At 42.3% G+C, this 16173-nt stretch overlaps 1 protein-coding gene across 1 annotated transcript in view; it reads left to right on the top strand.

The window, feature by feature from the left end:
• Positions 1–16173, top strand: part of VWA8 (von Willebrand factor A domain containing 8) — a 443862-nt gene that overhangs the window by 299290 nt on the left and 128399 nt on the right. The window contains 3 exon segments of the mRNA XM_040425409.1: positions 4750–4858; positions 7192–7330; positions 8167–8369. Coding sequence (XP_040281343.1) covers positions 4750–4858; positions 7192–7330; positions 8167–8369 — 451 coding nt within the window.

Genomic DNA, 16173 nt, shown 5'->3' with positions numbered 1-16173 from the left:
AGTCATAATCACTGATCCCCCCATTAGGCTTCTTGCACACGAACATTTTTTTCCCCCCCGTCTACGTTCTGTTTTTTGCGTTCCGTATAAAGAACCATTCATTTCAATGGATCCGCAAAAATAATGGAAGGTACTCCGTATGCGTTCCATTTCCGTTCCGTTTAAAGATAGAACATGTCCTATTGTCCGCATAACGAACAGGGATAGTACTGTTCTATTAGGGGCCAGATGTTCCGTTACGCAAAAAATTGAATGCACACGGATGTCATCCATATTTTTTGCGGATCCGTTTTTTGTAGACCGCAAAATGCAGCAAATTACATACGGTCGTGTGCAAGAGCCCTAGTCTAATGCCAATGATTCCCGAGCCCTTCACTGGTCTCTTTCATCTCTCTCTCAACGCTAACATGTGGCCTTTATAGGGAGTCACTGCTGCAGCCAGTGATTGGCTACAGTAGTCACATGTCCTTGAGAGAGTGCAGCAAATAGAGACTGACAGGGGACCTGGAAAACATCGGAACAAGAATGGAGAAGATCGGTACACTTTTCTTTTTCAATTTTTTTTGTCTACTTTCACAGGAACCTATATATTCTTAGTTAAATATTTTATTATAGTAGCTCCCTCTGATGTGTTTCTAGTCCTTATTTTTACCAGATTGTCTCTACTGGTATTAGTGGCCTTGCTTATTTTAACGGGGTTGTGCTGTAGTTTGCAATTTGTATTGCTAATCCTTAATCTGTTCTAATATAAATTCTTAAAAATGTTGCTGCTCTGAGCAGCTCTAAATGCCAGGGTCTGAGGGGAAAAAAATGGTTCCTTGGGTCATGTAGGGAGCATCTCCAGGGTCACAGCGGCAGGCACAGAGCAGCTTAGTTTATGTAGAGGTGTCGACTCTGGTCTATCTGCAGTCCTGTAAGTTAGTCCTAGTTCACACTTAAGTTATTTGGTCACTTATTTGCATCAGTTTTTTTGCTTGTCGGATGCAGACCCATTTACTTGAATTGGGCTGCATAAAATGCAGACAGCAGACCATGTGCTCTCAGCATCCGTATGTCCGTTCTGTGCCATCTGCAAAAATATTCTATTCTTAAAAAAGCTTTCATTTTCTGGGGGTCTTTTGTCATATTCCCCCACATGGCACTACCTGTTGAGAAAAGCATTCTTACCTGCTTCCCTCCGCTGTGTCTTGGCTCCTTCGCTCCAGCACTGTAGCACCAAGGTTCCCAGACATTGGCTACAGCAACGTCAAACCAGATTTTAACAGCATGGGACTCAAGCTCTTCAGCAGTAGAAGGGGTACAAAGCAGTGGGGAGTGAAAGTATGCGTCCCTCCACAGGTCCGGCCACTTGGGGGGTGGAGGGAGTCTGCCAAGAGATCGCCAGAAGATGAACAACTCCTTAGGATACCAGAGGTTTTTTCCCCTATATTCCTTGAGCCATAACTTTTTTATTTTTCTGTTCATACATCTATATGAGGGCTTATTTTTTGCGGGACAAGTTGTACTTTCTAATGCCACTATTTAATATGGCATACAATGTAGTGGGAAGCAGGAATTTTTTTTTTAAAATAGGGTGGAACTGGGGAAAAAAAATAAAATAATAATTCCTCCATCGTTTTACGTTTTTTCCCCCTACATCACCATATTCTGATCACCATTATCTGAGCTGTGTAGGGTCACATGTTTTGCGGAACAATGTGTAGTTTTTATTGATACTATTTTGGAGTGTGTGTGACTTTTTGATCACATTTTATAAAAAAAATTGTGTAAGAGAAACAATGAGAAAATGGCGGACCAGCCAGTAAGAAGCCCAGAAGTGTGCTTCCGGGTTTCTGAGCCTTTAGATGCAGTGATCACTGCATCTAAATGCTTTAATAACCACGATCGGCATTATTGCCAGTCGTGGTCATTAGCTGTTTGACACAGTGGAGACCCGCCGGCCATGGCACTCGCTGCAGGCGCCATGTTTACCCATCGCTCTGGCGCTGGTAGCGAAAGGGTTAATATATGCTCCAGATAACAAAAACATATGCATAGGGTATATAAAGGGCTGTTTATCACTGGGGATACAATGTAAACATCCAACTTGTCTATCTATCTATCTATGGGTACTTTCACACTAGCGGCAGGACGGATCCGACAGGCTGTTCACCCTGTCGGATCCGTCCTGCCGCCATTTCACTGTGCCGCTGGACTGCCGCTCCGTCCCCATTGACTTTAATGGGGACAAGGGCGGAGCTCCGGCGCAGCACGGCAGTGCGCGGTGAGAGGTCGCCGGACTAAAAAGTCGGACATGCAGTACTTTTAGTCCGGCATCCTCTCGCCGTGCTGCATCGGAGCTCCGCCCCCCATCCCCATTATAGTCAATGGGGACAGAGCGGCAGTCCGGCGGCACGGTGAAATAGCGGCAGGACGGATCCGACAGGGTGAACAGCCTGTCGGATCCGTCTTGCCGCTAGTGTGAAAGTAGCCTATCTATCTATCCATCCGCCTATCTATATCTTTTGTGGCTTTTGAAGTGTGCTGCATTTCCTGAGATCCTTTCAGCCTTTATATAATGTAATCTGTGAGTGTTATAGAAATGCCATTTTGTTGTTGAGCTGCATGTATTACTCATAAATGGCCGCCTGGCGTTTCCAAATGTTAATTCAAAATGAGCTATTCCCTTGTGTTTCTTGCCTTGTATTCTTCCAGAAAGGTTATCAAATAATGAATTCAGCGATTTTCAAATGGCTTGTCATACCTTTCAATGTTAAAATTCTAAGTAATATTCAGTTTTCCGGAGAACATATTTATAAACCTGGAATATAGAGAGAGTAAGGACAGGAGGATAACAGTAGGAAGCAAACAACCATTATTTCAAACCATCCATGATCAGTTTGTTGAATATTAGCAGCAATGCTGGATAAAAAATGTCGAGGGCAAACTGACTCTGTGATTATAATCCGTGAAATGACATTACTTTTTACATAAAATCTGAAGGAAGGCGCTTCAATTATTCATTGATAAATCTGAACTATTGTTGCCAGCCTTGTAATGAACATCGTTTTTCTTAAAGCACAGTTCAAAATCCAAAAGGATATTTTCATTATGATTAGGCTTATTGGATATATTGTAATCGCTTTTATTATCAAATAAGTCTGTATATCAAGGTGTAGTAAGAGACTAGGCTCAGGAAATTGTATTATTGTCCTCACATGCAATTTCCATATGCAAATAACAGAGATAAAAGAAACCGTAACACAATAAATCATCCTGAAGAAATGGTTATTGGACATCAAATCCTTGAAGAATCTTAATGTAGTCTAGAAAAGAAAACGAGATTCTATGTGATCAATATTGTTTAGTGGAAAATCTAATTTATTAGAGCTGTTTTTGTTATTGAAGATTAATACATTTGTTAATTGTAATTACTGCTTTAGAATAATGATTTTATGTCTCTCTTTATCCTGCCGTTCTCTGATGTCTCTGTTGCTTTCGTCAACCAAAATAGCTAAAGGTGCTCCATTATGTAATCCAATTAAAAAAAGGAAATGTAAAGGGTCCCAGACTTTTTCATTGATGGCCTATCCTTAGAATGGTCCTTCACTAGCTGATCCCTGCCGATCAGCTGTTCTATGGAGCTACAGAGCACTGCTAACATTATAGTGGACAGTGCAGCTCTGCTCCTGTTGACTTCAGACTATGGAAACCTAATTAATAAGAACTATTACAAGCTTGCACAGAACCTCAAGGAACAGTTATAACTTATTAATAATAATACAGTAATATACGTTATTATAAAATAATAAAGGCTCCAGAAAAGTTTACTTTAAAGGCTAGCGACACCTTTGGGGGCACCTTTGCTGTGACGTAGCGTTCAAGCTGCTGTGACCGATGAGGCCTGTGATTGACTGCAGTGGTCATAGGACAAAGCTGCTTCTGCCAGAAAGCAGTGGTGGGACGGTGGACAGGTGAGTGGGATTTTTTATTTTCAGGGGCAAAAGTTAGGACCCAAGGCATTGTCGGCTCCAATGCCATTATTTACTTTACAAGTGTTTATTGTCTTACCCTTACATGAGAACATTTTAGGGGGAAGAATTGAGATAAATTTTTGGCAAATTTAAAAGAATAACAAGCAAATCTATTCTGCCATTATATTGTATGGACTGGAGAATCTCCCAACACAAGTTGCTCATCTCTACTTGTTACTTATGACTCGGTTGCATACTTTCAAATCTTAGATAACAGATTTATTAGGGGTCATTTAAAATGCTGATCTTTGATATTCTTTGCTCTGCCAGAGGATCACTTAAGACACAGGCCTCATCATAAAGTAGGCCTTTCCTCTGACAGTCCTTGAGCCTAGATTGAAATCTACTCTCCCTAGCAGGAGTAGATTGTAATCTTCATTTATGCCCCAAACCTGCTCTGCCAGTCTCCAGTGGCAGTATTTGAATTCTGATAAAGGAGTTTGCAGAGTTTTGAATTCTAGAAACGCCACATGTGCCTACATTTAGGTGCACGGGCATTCAAAAAGTTGCAAACGGGGGGCTTTCAACTTGTTTGTAATGGGGTGTCATAATAAATGATCCTTTTTGTGTGATGTTATCAACCCCGTTGCATCATTATACATGCAGCTACTTTACATTAGCTTATTCCAGAAGGTCTTTATTCAAGTGCCATGTCCATGGACAGACCCTTTATAATGAGTGTGCCCCCCCCCCCCACCCTAAACTTATTTCATGTGTTTGTTTCTGTATTCCACAGATTGCCACTTCCAGATGTTCGATTTGTTGGCCATTGGACCGTGAACCAGGCTGCAAATGCCCGCCGGAAGCTTTTGTGTCCAACAGAAACGCATCAGCTTTCTATAAAGGTTATATTGCTTTTTAAACTCTTCTTTGTTTCCCTCATAAAACAAAATAACCAGAGAGACGTGATCTTGAGCTCCGGATTGAGTTGTTTTTCTCCTGTTATTAGAACCATTGAGGCTTATGTCAGCAACAGGAAATCTTTCCACTTTATATTAATGTACAGAGAACAGATAAAAATATCAAAATCTGTTATCAAGAGCAAATATTGAATTTCCAGCTTTATTAGATCCCTTGTGGAAGCACAAACCTGATAATTATTCCGTTGTAACACAGTGTTCACAATTATATAAATGCTGCTTATATTTATCACTTTAAGGCTCCATTAACACAACCATGTTTTCGGGTCGTATTCGATCCACAGTTTTTGCAGATCGGGTGCAGACCCATTCATTTCAGTGGGGTTGCAAAAGATGCAGACAGCACACCATGTCCGTTCTGCGGCCCTGCAACAAAATAGAACATGTCCTATTCTTGTTCATTTTGCAGACAATAGGCATTTCTAACCAAAGGCAGGACGTGCTGATCTGCAGAATGCAGAAAGCAAAACATATGCAGTCATGTGTATGCCTCCTAACCCCTTTTTGCCCAACCTTAGTTATATACACTATATGAGTTTGGTGGGGCAGCCAACCATCTTCACAGTGTGTATTGAGGCATCCTAACTCTCAGTTGGATTTCTACATGTACAATGCTTTTTTTTTTCTCAAAGGAGATAAGCAGGTACCAGAAGACTTGGCAGTGACTTACTCCCCCCTCCCTATTGAAAACTGAGCCGTGCATGCATGTGTATGAGCAAAGAGCTGCTGGAATAAGTGGCAAGCACAAGTTGTCTAGTTATAAAAATGCCTCTAAAGGATACAGTCTATCATGACAATAACTTTGTGATGCAAGGAGCCAGGGTTGTACAAGTAATGACCTATCTGATTGGCCTACAAGTCCGCTCTTGAAAAACTAAAGAGCTCCATCCACTACACAACTAGTTACTGCAGCGCTGTTTGTATTCACTTTGATGGATGGAGCTGTGTAATTCTGGCTCTGACTTCCAGTGCAGAAACCACAGCTGATCAGATAGTGAATATCCTGAGGACTTGTAACTAAATTAACATCTCCTAAACTATCAGCAATGCAAATTCCTGACACAGATTTCCAATAATTTCCATCCCTGAGTAGTGCTTAATAGGTTTGAAGGACCTTGGGAGCATGGTAGCCCACTCATTCTGGAAAGCAATATTGGTCCGAGGTCAAAGATGACATTAAAACAGACTGTATTTTGCTATAGTCTTACATATCTGTGACTTCTTAGAAGATCAATTTTACATGCATTTTCCCTTCAAATCAAAAATTATCTTGATAGATTAATAAAGTGTCCAGCATTTATATACAACATAAGTATAGGTAGGGGGAAAATGAGTATCTCTTTTTAGCACATTTGGACAGGCTGCCTGAGGTTTTATTGAACTCAGACAGCGCTTTTAACCTTTAGTGACTGCCAATATGCCTTTTTACAACAGTCACACTAATGGGCCTTTAAGCTAGGCCACTGGCTTTTTATGCTAGCCTAGTCTAAGTGCTGCATGGGTCTTCTGTGCAGTTCAGGGTCTCTGCTCTCGCATGATAGATCTAAGTATGAAAACTGCAAAAATGAATCCCTCACCCAGCTCTGTAGAGCAAAAAATATAAAAATGTTATGGGTCTTGGGAGGGAAAGCAAAAATGTAAAAAGAAAATATATATATATATAGCAAATAAAGAAGTTCAGGGCAGCACACCTTGTAAAACAACCTGTAGAAGCGGGTGTCGGCGGTATTGCACTTTACCAAAGTGATGTTCAATAGAAATAAATACACCGCAGCACTTCCTGTAGGTGAAAATAGTGGGATCCTTTTATTCACCCATGCAGCGTTTCGATCCACTTGCTGGGTATTGGTATTGCTCTAATCTTATTGACCCAAAGACTAATGCTGTCATGTTATTTATGCCCAAAAAATTAACGCCATTACATTTATAATGTAAAAACTCAGTGGCAGTATTGCTGTTTTTCCCATCCCCCCAAAAAAGAGTTGTTAAAAGTTAATCAGTAAGTTATGTGTACCCTAAAATTGTGGCATTAAAAACTCCCGCATGAGACAAGTTTGTGTGAAAGAGCTCTTATACGGCTACATTGAATGAAAAATAAAAAGTTATAGCTCTTGGAATGCGGCAATGAAAGAATTGTTTGACGTTGAAATCAGTATGTCTGTCACTACTTTCTGCTTCCCCTCATTGAGTGCAGCACACAATTTGCAGGTTCCCATCAATACTTAAATGATTTGTGCTGATAATTTCTCTTCTTGTAGGGTCCAGTGTATATAAATGTGCAGGGTTATTCATTGGATCGTTATGAGTCACGATCACTGAGTTTCACTGAAGAAATGGCTCATTGGAACATTCCTATCAATGAAGTGAATATTGTGTGTGATGTCACTGGCTCTTCAGGTATGTTCAATCCTCAGAAATAACAGCAAAGCATATCAGACCTAGGGATTATCATAAATCAGTTTATTTCAGCTACTATCATTTTTTCTGTCATATTTATTTACATTATTTGTTTGACTTTTTTGCATTGTTTTCATTGCTAAGTTTCTATGTTTCTATTTCTCGCCAGCAATTTCTAATTCCCTTTAATATCGTCTTTGACTATATGAAGATATAGTAAAAGATATTTATATTAAGGAAATCTAGAACCTGTGAAACATACTTTGAGGTCTGAGAGCAACAGGTGTCAAAGTCCAACAATGTTAAATATTTTGTGATTATTGCAGATCACATGCAATTTCCCCATAGGGTTCTATTCATATTAAATGCAATTGCAATTAAATGCAGTAACGTAATAAGAAGAGTCCTCCCCAAAATTGCAGGAAATTGTGTGTCATTTCTGTCAATTGAGATTGCATGAAATCACGGTGTAGTGTTTTGGTTGTGGTTTTGCAATGCAATTTTGATCAGATCAAATCACACAACATCTCATGCAATAAGTCTCCATATCAGCTTTAAAGGTGATGTCACTTTTTTTTTTATATTGATGACTTATCTTTAGGATAGGTCATCAATATCAGATAAACCGGCAACCCCACCGATCAACTGTTTGAAGAGAACGCAGTGCTCATACGAGCACTACCTTCTCTTCAGTGTTTACCCGCATGCCATTGCAATTGCAGCAGTGAGCACTGTAATTACAGCTCATCTGTCCCCATTCATTTCAATGGGACGGCTTCAATAGAAATTGATAGATGAATGAACAGAGTATTTAATCTAAAATGTGTTTTTTCCAGATAATGATGCAGACACTACAGTGTACGTGGTTACTTGCAATCCAGTATCATTGTATTTTATGAAGACTAATGACGATAAAGGATACTACGTGGATTTGTACGATGTTTTCCCTAGAACTGTGGGAAGCGTATGGCAACCATTTGTGAGTGTAGCACCTCTGGGTCATCCACTGACTGGACAGGTTATTCTGCATGAAGAACAGGTAACTATTTATTGTCTATTTCTTTTCTTCAAAGCCAAATTTTCAGCATCTGTTTCTAAAGTTTCCATTAGGGTCCATTTACACGTCCGTGTCGTTTTTGTGGATTCGCAAAACATGGATACCGGCCATATGCACGCTGCATCACAGTGCGGACCCATTGACGTCATATCTTATCTTTTGCGGCTCGACTGCACAGACCCGGAAGCACATGGAAGGGGCTTGCACAGTATCCTTGTTTTGCGGATCCGCTGTTTGCTGTCTGTAAAATGGACATGGTTGTGTGAATGGATCATTACTATAATTATACCACCACTGATCACTCTTCTTCTTCCTTGTCTCTTTTAAAAAAATTCTTATGGCCTCGTTCACAAAATATTTATGAGTTTACAAAAAAAAATAACCTGTGACAGAAACTCCATGGAATAATCAATGTATTTAGTTATTCGGTCACCAAGTTGTCACCAAGAGTTGTCTGGGATTGCAGTGTATAATACTGCAATATCACATGACCCGGCAAATAATGTTCGTTCCACTGTACATGGTTCATATTCTTCGGAATCTCGTTTGTGTCTTTAATTTAGCTGTGCATCTTAAGGACCAATAGCTCTAGATGTTTATCCAGCCAAACCAAAAACCTTTCAGTAAGTGATCCAATCCCTGAAATTATGGGATTGAAAGCAAAAGGAAAGGAAATACCAGTTCAGGTAACGTGAGCAAAATTGGATTTTCCCAGGACACCATAGGCATATAGGGGCACATTTATTAAGACCAGCATTTTAGATGCCGATTTCAATAAACCCCTAAGCTGGCAGTGGTTCCGCCGAAGTTATGTAGAGGCGCCGGCTCATTCATAACTTTGGTGGATCCTCCACCAGTTCAAAATGTAAGACAGCTTCCGAGCTGTCTTACATTTAGAACTTTTTTACGCCTGAAACAGGCATAGAAAATAGTAAATGAGACAGGCCTGACAGCCTGTCCCCTTCCCTGCCCACGCCACTCCCACTTTTTTAGACCTGGCATGAGTGGGGGAAAGTTGCAGATTGCAAAAGACCATAGACAGCAGCAGCGGACAGGAAGAGAGAAGGGAGACGGCATGTGCACACTGCGAGTGCCGTCTCCTCATACAGCCTGGTGTCAGAACCCCGCCAATCTGATATTGATGGCCAGTTTGCAGTGTTCGCCCGCGAACACATGCTATCTGCCATGTTAACTAACAAGTCCGGCGAGGCACTTGTAAGTCCTTACCTGTGCCTGTGCGCGAGACGGTCTGAAATGAAATTCGGTCTCCGGTAGCAGGCCGTTCCGAGAACACTGCGAACTGGCCATCTCTATTGATGACCTATCCTGATGATAGGTCTTCAATAGTAAAAGCCTGGACAACCCCTTTAAGGTACTGTACCATTTGGATACAGCAGGTGAATACACCATATTCCCAGTTGCACCCTAGTGGGAAAATCCCTCGAACCTAAAAAGCTCAGACAGTGTACACTGGTCCAGTGTACAGCAATTTAACCTATTTCGAAAAGATTGGGTCAAATTCCATTTTATTCATCACAGCCCACAAGTACTCCCGCTCTATGCTATCACACACCTTAGCCTCATCAAGTGAGAGTATAGAACCACATCCACTATCACCCATATCCATCTGGAGATTAAGAAATAGGCATTGGAAGTTTAGGGATGTAGACTTCTCAGGTATGAAACCTGACTGGTCCTTGTGAATGATGGTGGATATAACTTGCAGCAACCTATTAATAAGGACTTTGGCAAGTATTTTAATATCCACTGGCAAAAGTGAGATTGGCCTATAGGGTCTACCTGGGACAGGTCCTTGCCCGATTTCTCTCATGGAGCTGGGCAGATCACCAGTAAGAAATGCGTCCCTCAAGAAGTTAAGGGAGCAACATTTCTTTTCTTTTTTTTTTTTTTTATATATCTTCCCCTGGTGCTTTTACATTGGGGAAAGATCACAATGCCACCTCTAGCTCCTCCAAAGTCTCCTCTACATCAAGAAGTTATCTTTGGTCTGGTGACAAAGTAGGCAAGGGTATGTCAGACTAATAGGCATCTCTTTCCTCTGGCGCCACTAGCAACTTGGATTTATAGACTTCTCTAAAATGGGCATGAACTAGTTCCATAATATTAGTGTCCCCAGTGACTAGGTCCCCATTTGTGTCCCATATTGATGTCACACAGGAAGATCCAGTCTGTGTTTTTATAACTGTGGCTAATAGATGGCCAGCACTTTCGCCTTCAGCAAAATGCCTTTGGGTTTGGAAGAATTATCTCCTGCCCTAGCCAATAAATGTTTCTTTAATAGCTCTTGTGCTTCCTTCCAGTTATTTTCATTTTCCATACTCGGGAACTCCACATACTTTTGCTCTGTGTTAGATTTGATAAGCTCAGTCGTTAACTCTTTACTTTTACTTTTGTGTATACTAATGTTGTTAAAATATATATACCCTTTACATATGCTTTCATGGCATCCCACACCACTAACCCAGATGCAGATTCTGTTTTGTGGTGAAAGAACTGCACAATAGCAGTAGAAATGTCATTATCCGTATCTACCAGGGTGATCCAAAATGGATTCAGGCACGACATCTGCTGCCTCCTTCCTCACCCATCTCCCACCGGCATTTGCAACAGGATTGGTGAATAGACAGAGATACTATCAGGTACATAACTTAAATCTTGCATTATATACATTAAGTATGGGTACCCTACCGCCAGGTTGATTATAGAAAGGAAGTTATGGGAAGAAGAATAGCATGAGTATCTCTGCTCATCTCGGTATTTAATTTGCCAAAAATTAACCAGCGGGCGCAGGTGCTTTACTGAATTCAACTGTATTGCCATCCTGAGGACAATCATACATTTTCATACTGTGGCGTGGGCAGCAGTATTTTGTGCTGCACTGTGATATTTAGCTCTGCTAGGGCAGTATTCTGTGCTGCATTATGGTATTGATGGCCCTGCCTACTTGTGTTGTCCCGCCTTCTGTCAGTTTGGGCCCACCTACAACAGCCACTGTTAGTTTTTTTCCAGGGCCATGCTTAGTTCCTAGTCCGCCCCTGCTCTTAGCATGTTATTAATCTCTCTTTCATACAAGCCAGTGTCTAATTCAACAATGGACCCTTATCCTTGTCCGCTGCACATACCGCTTTATAGCGATTGTCATCTAATTCTTTCAGTACTGCATTCCCTTTCCTGGTTAGATTATATTTGTTCTCAAATGGGGCTTCATATTTTTTCTCCCCAAATGTGGATATGAATATAAGTAATAATGGGAGGCTGCAGATGGTGGGAAGAGCTGGAAGTCAATGTGATACAACTTCAGCCAATAGCTGCAAAGCAGGAAGTGATGTCAGGGATGGAGGACATTTTTGGCAACTTCGCTTGTAAAGTCCAGCAACATTTTATTATTTTATGTGATATAAAGGTTAGCTTGGAAGCTTGCACTTAGGGGACTTGAGTGACTGTAGCAATCTTGTTAAAGTGGTTTTCTGAGATAGTTTAACTGATGACCTATGCTCTGGATAGGTCATCAGTGTCTGATTGGTGGGGGTCTGACACTTGGGACCCCTGCCGATCAGCTGTTTGAGTAGTAGCAGTAGTGCTGCGGCCTTCTTGCAGCTTCGCCTAGACCGTGTAACGTCACATTCATCTGTCACATGGCCTAGGCGCATCTCAGCACCATTGCAGTGAATAGGACTGAGCTGCGATAACTAGCACAGCTGCCAGGGCCGGCTCCAGGTTCATGTGGGCCCTTGGGCGATAAATCCCAGTGGGCCCCCATGAGGCATTTTTTTACATTGACATGTCCCCCTGTGGCTCCTACACGGTATAATGACCCCCAGTGGCCCCTATACAGTATAATGACTACTAGTGGCCCTTCACACAGTATAATGAACCCCCAATTCCCCCCCCACTGTATAATGACCACCTGTGGCCCTGCATTCAGAATAATAACCCCCAGTCGCCCCCATTTAGAATAATGACCCCCAGTAGCCCCCACACTGGGGGAATACTGTATGGAGGGGGCTCTGGGGGTATTTATACTGAATGGAGGGTCATTGGTGATCATTACTAAATGGGGGACACTGGGGGTCATTATACTATGTAAAGGGCCCTCACAGTATAATGACCCCACAGTGGCCTTCATTCAGAATAATGACCCCCAGTCGCCCCCACACTGGGGGTTATACTGTATGGAGGGGGCACGAGGGGTTATTATATTTAATGGGGGCTCTGGTGGTCATTATGCTAAATGGAGGGTCAATGGGGATCATTATACTAAATGGGGGGCACTGGGAGTCATTATACTGTGTAAGGGACCCTCACAGTGTGATGAATGACCCCCCAGTGGCCCCCTCACATACCTATCATTGCAGGGGAGCTGGTGGTCCTGTCATTCACTAACCGCAGCTCCCTGCGCTCCTTCTCTCCTCCGGCCCGCTGCAGCAGTGAGCCAGGCCTGGAGGAGAGAAGGAGATGTGCAGTGATGGAGCTAGAACTGACTGGGCCCCACAGCGAAATTTAGTACGCCCCCCTCCCCCCAATGTGTGTTCACATTAAGTTTTTCCTATCGGTTTGATGTATACACATGTGCTGCACTCCACGTTTTTGTATCCTGCAGAGTCAAGTAAAAAATGCATACGTTAACGTATATGTTTTTTTACCATGGAACTGTATGGTGAACGGACGCCACTGTACGGCATCAGTCTGAGGCATCTGTTAACGCATACATTTTCAGTATGCATTAAATGGATGGCAAAAATGTGATGTGAACCCAGCCCTAGTGTCAGAATAAGCACCAGTACACAGCGGAGCAGCGTGGCGGAGAGGGGAGGCCGCCATGTACTGACAGAGCGCTACCTGGTCCTGGTGGTCAGGGATGAGGACTGTGCTTCCCAAGGATCATTTTCTACTGGGAAATACAGGACACAGTATAGTACACTAGAATCTATATAATATAAAGATATTAGCCCCACCCCCCGAATAATCATACGATTAGGGGGTCATTTATTATATAGAAATACGTCTATATTAGGCGTATTTCTGACACAGATGTGGCGCAAAGGTCCTTAACACCGCAATCTGTATCTTTTCCCGCTCATGCCAGGTCTAAAAAAAGTGGTGTGGGCAGAAAGGGATACAGTTATGGCCATGCAGTTATTGGATACCACCGCCATATAGTGATAACACCGCCATACAATGATAAAACCACCATACAGTGACCGGATAAAAGGGTATAAGAGGGCACAGTACAGGGAATGACTATGGGCACTGCACAGAGTGTGGTAAGAGGGCACAATGCAGGGTATAAAGGGGCACAGTACGGGGTGGGGGGCACAGTCACATGACCCTGTGATGTTAGAAGGTCCTTATGGTGAATGCGGTTCAGATGCCACCATAATGAGAGGCAGAGGAGTGAGACAGGGGCCCTGGATGGACAGGAGGGGTGGACACAGCAAGTAGGTTGAAGAGGCTCTGAGGGGGATTCATACAAGTAGTGGCAGGAGGTCTGTGCAGGGCAGCAATAGGAGATAGGAGGGTGGGACAGGAGCTCTGGATACATGAGGGAGGAAAGGAGACAGCAGGGGCTACATGAGGATGATATAGGACAGGATATGGGGGGGGGGGGGCAGGTGTCATGGAGACAATCAGCTTAATAAAACAGTAACACAACTAAATAGAATGAAGCAGCAGTGTCCCCCCCTTTCCTTCTGTCCCACAGAGAAGAGACAGTCACAGTGCAGACTCACTCACAGACTGTGTTCACACTTCTCTGCTCCAGCTCCAGCCGTGCGGTCTCTCTCCAGTCTCCTCAGGCAGCATGTGTCCTGTGTAGAGGGGGCGTGTCCTGTGTAGAGGGGGCGTGTCCTGTGTAGAGGGGGCGTGTCCTGAGTCTCTGCAGCTCAGAGGGCCCACCAGAGGGGTACTGCGTATGTGAAATGACAGCAGTGAGAGCTCCCATCTGTATTGATGGAAGTGCTCATAGCAGCTCAGTGGGCCCCCCCAGGAGCATTGGGCCCCGGCACTTGCCCGGGGATGCCGGGTTATGACGCCGGCCCTGACAGCTGCTATACTATGTACGGAGCTGCGCTTAGTGAGCTGAGAGAAGGCTGCAGCGTTTCTATATGGGGGATAACTTGAATATTCCTTTAAATACTCTCATGAGAATAAAAACAAGCATGTGTGTTTCTCTCATTATTCCAGCATTTTGTAAAGCTTTGTATGGTGTGTTCTACAGATTTGGAAAGTGTTTTGTATTTTATGCCAACATTTCATATAGTAAATCTTCCTCTGTGATTACAGATTGAAAGTACACCAAATTATGTATCTCTGTTTCCATTTTAGGTGCTGGAAAATATAGAGGTTTTAACAGAAGACTATAAAATAGACTTTAGTGGATAAAACATGGCAGCTTGTTGATAACTATTGATTTGTATATTTGCATCTCATCCAAATTCTTTATAGTGCATCTCTCACTGTAATGAACTTTAAAGTTCTCACACATTTTCTTATTACAAGGGGTTGTCTGAGATTAGGTCATCAGTATCTGATCAGTGTGGGTCGGACACCCAACACCCTTGCCCATTAGCTGTTTGAGCACTGTAGCCTCATCCTAGGCCAATGACCTCACATTCATCTGTCACATTGCCTAAGTGAATGGGCCTGAGCTGCATTATACAATGTACAGTGCTGTGTTTAGAGCGGTGTGGAGACCGCCATGCTCACCGGAGCCCCGTGGCCTCTTCAAACATTTGATCAGAAAGGAAGCTGAGAGATGGACCCTCACCAATCACATATTAATGACTTGTTCTGAGCATAGGCATTCAACTCCTGGACAACTCTTTTAGAATCTCAATGGCTACTAATGCCATATCATATGGTTCATTTTCGAGATGATAGATGTTTACTACTACATTTCAATTTGACCCATTAGTGGTGGAAGTAGCTGCCAAGCAGGGGTGTAGCTAAAGGCTCATGGGCCCTGTAGCAAGAGTTCAGCTTGGGCCGCCATTCGCTCAGTTCTTTGTGGTCAGGGGTTGGAAGGCACATTGCCTTTTGTGCGGCCTGAGGCAAAAATTGAAACGGACCCCCACCCATGCCAAATACCCCCACCCATGCCAAATACTTTCTGATGAGGCCTGCCCAGGCCATTTCTTGTAGGGGTTTTATTTTGAGGGCATGCTATTAGACTGGGCATAGGCTCACAAATCACACACCACATGCTATAAGATCTTGAAGCATTAAATGGCTTTTTCTTCCGGTGCAATGTTTATGGTGCATTTGCAAAATTGTATTCTTTTAAAGTATTAATTTGAAAAATGATTAATTTATCAATTAAGTTCTGGCTTAAAAACCACATTTTGTTTAATGCTGTTTTAAGGACTTCTTAAAATGTTCTGCTTTCCTTTTTCCACATCTTGCAGGGCATATCTGATAATAAAAGTCTAGGTGGAAATGTGTATTGATTGTGTGATGGTTCTGTTGGATTGAAAAGCATTTTTAATACATATTTCAGTTTTAATGTATTATTAAAACTAGTAAAAAGTAAATGTTATTGAAGTGGGAAGAACTGTAGGAAATTATGTTTGTAGTTATGGTTCATGTGTTTACCTGTAAATCCATCAGATATTTCCATGTTTAATGCTCTTCAGTTAGGCAGACTGGAACTTTAAAGGCTATGGACACCTTAGCGGAATTTTTTTGTATCATTGCATCACTCATTGTGGCCTAAATATCATTTTTTCAGTTGGTCTTTATTAAAAAATTTCTGCCGTTTTTGAGATAT

The sequence above is a fragment of the Bufo bufo genome, chromosome 3 (assembly GCF_905171765.1).
Source record: "Bufo bufo chromosome 3, aBufBuf1.1, whole genome shotgun sequence".
NCBI lineage: Eukaryota > Metazoa > Chordata > Amphibia > Anura > Bufonidae > Bufo > Bufo bufo.
Note: the sequence above shows the minus strand (reverse complement) of the source record. Positions and strands in the feature narration are given on the sequence as shown.